Source organism: Magnolia sinica, chromosome 16 (genome assembly GCF_029962835.1).
Source record: "Magnolia sinica isolate HGM2019 chromosome 16, MsV1, whole genome shotgun sequence".
Taxonomy (NCBI): Eukaryota; Viridiplantae; Streptophyta; class Magnoliopsida; order Magnoliales; family Magnoliaceae; genus Magnolia; species Magnolia sinica.
The window spans coordinates 8,201,563-8,209,023 of record NC_080588.1 but is presented as its reverse complement, the minus strand read 5'-3'; the positions used below and the strand labels follow the sequence as shown (position 1 = coordinate 8,209,023).

The window sequence follows — 7,461 nt, the reverse complement described above, 5'->3', positions numbered from 1 at the left end:
ATATACAATGCATGAAGCAAGGTGGGTCCCACATGCAGCCAAGGGATGGATGGCTTGGATATAAACATCATGGTGGGCTCCCACCTATCACTGTCCATAAATGGACAGTGTGAATATACAACATACCTCATGTTGGGCCCCACCCATCTAGCAAAAGAATTGGCAGCATGGTCAAAATACATACATCGCGGTGGTCCCCACCGTCCAGACCACTGGATGGTGTGGATATAGAATACATATATCAAACATGGACCCACCCCCACACGTGCAGCATGTGCTGCATGTGTGGGGTGGGACCCACATCCCAAAAAGAACGGACGGACGGTGGATATAACACATACCTCATGATCCATCCCTCAAAACTTGCTGACATCAAGCACCACTATTCTGCATGAGACCCATCGTCCCTGCTAGACGGACGGTGAGGATATAAGACACATGCATCAGATGTGGGTCCCACACGCACGTGGCCCACCCATATTGGATTCAATTGATAATTGTGTTTTCTCTTCATCCAGCAAGTGGGCCTGGAGGTGCAGAGGCCCTGCACGTCCTTGCTACTGCTATGGTACAGCCCACGGATGTTGGATCTAGGCCGTGCAAATGGGCGGCTTAGGATTTAGAACTCATACATCAAGGTGGGGTCCACGGATGGGGGTCCACACGACTAGAAATCCAGCCTCTATTTTTATTTTCCTCACCATCCAAGCCTGCCCAAAAACGGGCAGCAAGGTGGCCCTGGATGGTGGCAGTAAGGCTGTCCCACTCATGGACAATGTGGATCTCACATACACATCAATGGTGGACCATTAAACCAGGGAAAAAGAGAGAGAAGAGAGAGAGAGAGAGAGAGAGAGAGAGAGAGAGAGAGAGACATGTAGCAGAGGAGCTCCACCACTATGAGCTCCTCTAGCAATTACCATGCATACATCAAGATGGGCCCCAAAAATCATGTGGACCCTAAATAAAAATCAAGATCTAGCACTATGCACACCCACCAATTTCCACTTCTTCTAGGCTCCTTGATCTCCCGAGCTCCTATAATTCCTCTTTGATGGAGGATGATGATAATTGAAGGGTTAGATGGTGAGATTGGGTGGTAGGGAGATGGGTCCTCTCTTGGCTTCTTTTCTCTCCTTAGGATTCTTCTCTCATGGTAGCTTGGGGAAAATGGTAGAGAGAATGAGAGAGAGGATGGGTTGTTGTAAGGGAGATGGGATGGAGTGATGGGTGGTATGGGTTATGTAAGAGAGTGACATGAGAGGCAAGGGTTGTGTTGACTTTTGGGTGAGAGAGGGATGGGTGTGATGGGATGTGTACTTGACTTGTGCTTGATTGATTGATGTGATGTTTGGGTAGAGATTCTCTCAAAATTTGCAACACGCAGTGTTTTCCTCAAAATAAACGTAGGCCCACAACTCCTAGCCTGGGTATCGCATCGGTGCGTAAGTCGCGGCATTGGAACCGCGGCAATGGCGTAGTCGCAAGGGTACAAGTCTCGGGTCGATTCGACTCGAATTGATAGTACGCAACTCAGGGTTGTGCACAAATGCCAATTACAGGTCACGGGGTGCTGGAATTCGACAGGGAGGATTGCGGAAGTCTAATGAACTGTACGAACTAGGATACATGCCTTACAGTGAGCAGGGACTGTCCATTGTGGCACTAACCAATGAATGGCTTGGATCATGGAAGCATTAGCCCATGTGATAAATAGGCTAGCCCATCGCCAACATCTCAAAATGGATCAGAGATCTACACCCTCAACTGCCTCAGCTAGACATCTCCTCAGATCAAGGTTTGAATATTGGGCGGGCTCTGGGAATGAACATTCTCTCCCTATCTTGCATTGGACTCATATCATTACTTGGTGTAAAACTCCATTTGGATGGGTCAAGCTAAATGTGGACGATTCAACTAGGGGAAACCCGGGTGAAGGGGGTGGAGGTGGCATCCGCAGAGATCACCCGGGTAACTTTATCTTCGCTTTCCACAATAGATACGGCCCTATCTCTAATACAATTGCAGAGGCCCATGCACTTGCTGATGGACTGACCTATTGTAGAGATAGAGGCCTGTCCCAAATCATAGCAAAAACTGACTCTCGAGTGATTTTCGATGCGGTGTCTAATCCAAACAGATCATGTAGCTGGAACATCTGGTACAATCTGGGTATCATTCAGCAACTGACCTAGGCCCTCAACATCCACTTTTGCTTCACATTCAGGGAAGGTAATTCTGTAGCTGACAGTCTCGCTAAACCGGCAAGTGGGGGTGCTCCGAACAAGCTCTTCCTTCACTAGAATGATCTCTCAAGCCCCATTAGAAGCTCAATTCTTCTGGACAGATCTAATCTAGGCCATATCAGATTATCTAAGCTAAAAACAGGGGTTGGCTGACTCACAATCGTCTCCCTTCATCTATTGCAGCAGGCGGCTCATTCCATTCTCATGTCCTCTTATTCCTACCTACATCTCATGGGAAGCCTCTTTCTTCTCTGGACAGGTTCTTCAGTCTTGGAGCTTAATGTTTGTAGCTATCTTCAGCCCCGTCTTCTTCTAATTCCCCTGTCATACGATAGGTGTGGCCTTCTCTTTGTGAGGCCCACCTGAATCCCCAACATGTATATTTGCCTATATCAATACATAGTTGGTTTTCTTTATTAAAAAAAAAAAGAAAAATAAAAATAAAGAAAAAATAAAAAATAAAAAATAAAAGAAAAAAAGAAAAAGGAAAAAAAAATAAAAGAGGCTATTTTATCTTATAGTCCGCTAGGCTGGGGTACCTATCGTTAGGAGATCTCCCTCCCTCCATCCGAGGCCTCTTGTTCCTAAATAGAGTGGGCCTTTTTCTTTTCTTTTTTTTCTGCCTTGTTTCCATTATGATAGGAGGGCCTGCCTCCCTTTTCTTGGTAGGCCCTCCCGAATGTTTTGTGCCTTCATACCTGTGGCCTTCTGTTCCTATGAATGCAATATATCAATATATATATACATATACATATATATATATATATATATATATATATATATATATATATATATATATATATATATAGTCCACTGCATCAGTTTGATATCAGAGTCATTTTAAAGATTTTTATTTTATCTCTCTTCTCATTTTCCAATTTCCATTTCCTCCCTAATCATCCAAACCTTGAGCCTAGAACAAAATTTGGTACTTTTCCCCAAATTTACCATCCTAAACCGTAATTCCCAAATTTTTTAAAATTTAACCAACCTAAACCCTAATATCCAATTTTACCTAAAAACCCTAAACCCCAACCCTAATTACCACTCCAATCCCAAAACCACATCCCTAAATCCTCAATCTATAATCCAATTCCCACCACAACCCAAAATCAGTCCACTTCCTATCGTATAAACTCCATTTCTTAGCACCCCCTCAATCTAAATCCCATCTCTAGTTTCAAAACAGTAAATTAACAGTCTTCCAAAATCAAACCTTAAGAGGGTGCCACTTCAAAACATTTTGTATAAAATCTACAACAATCTGCATTAGTTTATTGGGAATATTGTGAAATGTGCCACATGTGCCAAATGGGCACATGTTTGAAAGATACAAACTATCTCAGTGACAGGCATTGCCTTGAGATATATTCATGCCTTTAAAATCAGCCCCATCCAATATTTAGGTGGGCCATAATTGTATAGCGAATACTGAACGGTCAATTTGTTGTTGCCAGGCTCGGAGGGCTACAGTTGTCCTATTGAGTAGAAAATTAGTTTAATGGTTTTTCAGCAAAATCTTAACCTATATAAAGCACTTAACTAAACCCTAGCTCTCCAACTTACCATATTTTCAATGCACAACACCCATTTAGATTTGAAAATCCAACTGTATAGTCATCCTCTTATTTAAACCCTAAACCCTTACCACCCTTAACAGCCTGTTTTATAGATGCCAAAAAATATATCCATCTCATTTTGTTAACTGTAATTATGTATTAGAGATAGTATTTCCTCTTGGTAATGATAAAAAATAATATTGATAATTAAATAACAGTCATGATCTCTAATACATAGATATGATAGCTAAAATAAGATGAACTCTCTCTCTCTCTCTCTCTCTCTCTCTCTCTCTCTCTCTCTCTCTTCCAAACAGGCCCTAAACCTCAATCTATAACCTTTATGTAGTTGGTCCTCACAGCTTGTCACCAAAAACAAGTTTAGCTAACCTAATCCCCATCCAAGCTGATCCTAAAACAGATCCGAAAGCCTATCCAATCTCAGCCTTAACCCAATCTAGATAACTATTCACGTATTGGTCCACCATCTTGATGTAGAGCGTACTGCGGACATTTTCATGGCCAGGATGGATCAAAAAAGGTCCAATCGAAAGCGAAAGTGTTCTGGACCGTCCATACCTTAAAATAGACGTATCTCGCAAACTGGAATGAGTTAATCGACATACCATTTACGATTTTGGGCTAAAACGAGCTACTTTAGCCACCCAACCCTGCTGTGTATGCCGAATTTGTGAAATACCATCATCAATAGTCGAATTCCTGTTATAATTTCATTTTTACTATTTATAGTAAGTTTTAATTTGAGTATAACCCTTCATCCATTGGGCTTTAGGAGTTGCGCCCAACATGAAAAGTGCTTAGAATAATTAGGAGAAGAGAACGGTGAAGCCAAATAGGACACTTAATATTTTTGGCCAAAAACCATGAGGTCTAGTGGAAATCATGACCGTCTATAAATAGTAAGTTTACTATTTATAGTAAGTTGTGATTTCTAGGAGCTTTAGTTCTAGTTTAATTCTGAAACTTCTTCCATGACTTAGTATCCCTTTTAAAGGGTTGCAAACTAGTTTATTTGGATCATTGATCAATTTACGGATTTTCTAGAATTTATTTCTATTTTTTCCTTGTGGATTTGAGAAGTCTCTGTGAAGAGTCCAGAGAAGCTCCGTAGATTCGGAGTAGCTATCCTTGAGGAAGACAGTGATTGACCTCATCATGTTCATCCATGTGTCACTTCCCTTTTCTGCAAACTAGCAAAATCGTCATCTCAGCCCACGAAAACCTTTAACAAGACTCAAAAAAGAACCCAAAAACTATCTCTAACTATTCCTTATTTCTAGCCCACTTCTACCTAGCTACGCCCAAAAGCAATTACACTAAAATCTGTACCCAAACTATTAGTTGTAAGAAGCGTGAAACAAAGCATCAACAAATTCAGGTGTGGAAGCAGGGAGCATGTTTGTTTCAAAGTGTTAGCAAGTATAAACTACCAGGAAGTGGAAGGAGGGAAAGAGTCTGAACAACGATTTTAAAGAGGGACTGGCACCTGGTTAAACAAGTTCTAGTACTGCACCCAAAATAGCCAATAACCTAACTCATTGAAAGTGACCAAACCTGATGTAGAGTAGGTCACGGATACTTTCATGTCCAAGATGGACCAAAGAAGGCTCGATCGGAGGCGGAAGTGATTAGGACCATCATAATCCTAAAACAGACAAATCTAGCAAATCGGAATGAGTTATTCAATGTACCATATATGATTTTAGGGTACAAGAAACTACTTTAGCCACCCAACCCACTATGCAGGGTTGTCCACGCCAAAGTTGCGAGATTCCATCAAATCGACGGTTGAAAATCATTTTTAATTTCATTTTTACTATTTATAGTAAGTTTTAGTTCGATCATAACTCTTGATCCTTAGAACTTTAGGAGTCGTGCCCAACATGAAAAGGGCTTAGAAATTTTAGGAGAATAACATGGTAGGCCAAATTGGACACTTACTATCTTTGGCCCAAAACCATGAAGTCTATTAGGAATCATGACCATCTATAAATAGTAAGTTTACTATTTATAGTAAGTCATGAATTTTAGGGAGTTTGAGTTGGAGTTTTATTCTACCTATTTTTCCTTGTAGACTCGAGGAATCTCCGTGAGAAGTCCAGAGAAGCTATGTGGATTCAAAGTAATTATCCCCTTGAGGAAGACAATAATTGACCTCATTACGTCCATCTCTGCGTCAAAACCTGTCTATATTGTAAGATTTAGGATTAAAACTGTCTATATTATTAGATGTAGGACTAAACCTGCCCTAAAAACTGTTCTAGAACCTGTACAGTTTTGGCCTTAGCCAAGTTGATTAAACTATCCAGAAACTGTCCTACAGTCTGCCTGCTTTTAGCCCAAAAATTGAGAGACCAGCTTCCCATCTCTTTGCCCCTAGACAACCCACATCTTGTTTCAAAAAATGTCTTAATCCCTATCTGCCTGTCTTTTGACAGTAGGAGTTAGGTGTGCATCAACCCAGTCACATAATGGTTGTGCAATCTTTCCCATAGTATAAGTTGTCTAACATGAATGTTGGTGGAGAGGCGGGATTTTTGAATTTCAATTTTGTTGGCAAGTACTCCAGCATTCTCCACCCTGCAGCGGCATTACTGACACCCCTCTTTTCTTAGAGTACAAGGATCTCAATGCATCCTTGCTAAGGAGTGCTGTTTATGCTCCTCGGGCCGACAGTCTCAGATATTCGGTCTTCGATTTAGGGGGCTATGGAGGAAGGGGAAAGGGAGAGTCGCTGGGAGCAAGTTTCGTCTAGGAGAAATCGCATTAGGCAACCCCCGTTCACCATCTTCGTTGCGAATCTTACCTTTGACACTTCAGAAGATGATCTAATCTGGATTTTCAACAGGTATGGGAAGTTAGTGGGAGTGCATCTTCCCCGGGATCATGTTCGTAGGAGATCCAAAGGGTATGCATTTGTGACTTTCTACTATGAGCAAGAGGCTTATAATGTAGCCAACTACCTCCATGGGAGGAGAATAGACGGTCGGATTGTATCGCTTGCCTGGGCCAAGAGCTCTAGGGAAAAAGGGAGCCGGGGTAGGAGGCCTAGCTCTGGTCGGAATCAGCGAACTGCCCCTGCTCGGTATCAGAGAGCTGATACTCAAAAGTCGTATGCGGCAGCTACAAGGGCATTCCACCCTTCAGGCAAGACTACTCCTATTCCTTCAGAGACTCGTCCGCTAGATGAGTGCGCCAAGCCTATCATCATTGAAATAGATCCTCAGCAGGTTGATTAGCTGGAACAAGTTCTCGCCCTTGCTCTAATAGCATTCTGCTATAAAGAAGTTTCCATTCTACATCTTGTAGATGAACTTCGAAAATCATCTCTGGCAGCATCTTTGGTGGATTTCACCCGTCTAGGTCCGAAGAAGTTCCTTATCAAATTCCAATCGAGGCAGGAATTGGAGAGTTTCGAAGCAGATCGAGATCTACAGAGCCATATGCGCATTTCAGAGGTTTCGATCTAGTCGGCATGGGAAACTTCTCTTCTACGAGGGGTGTGGATCCGTCTGATGGGTATCCCGTCCAATGCCTGGTATCCTGCAGCTATTGAGGGATTAGCTAAATCTTTCGGGGAGGTTGTTGAGATAGACAGCATCGCGGCATTAGGAGTATTTCAGGCATTTGCGAGA

The 7,461-nt window shown here is 42.2% G+C and overlaps 1 protein-coding gene across 1 annotated transcript; it reads left to right on the top strand.

The window, feature by feature from the left end:
• Positions 1-6,534: 6,534 nt before the first annotated feature.
• LOC131229853 (serine/arginine-rich splicing factor SC35-like) lies at positions 6,535-7,065 on the top strand. The gene has a single exon (XM_058225895.1). The coding sequence runs from the start codon at positions 6,535-6,537 to the stop codon at positions 7,063-7,065; it is 531 nt and encodes a 176-aa protein (XP_058081878.1).
• The last annotated feature ends 396 nt before the right edge of the window (positions 7,066-7,461 follow it).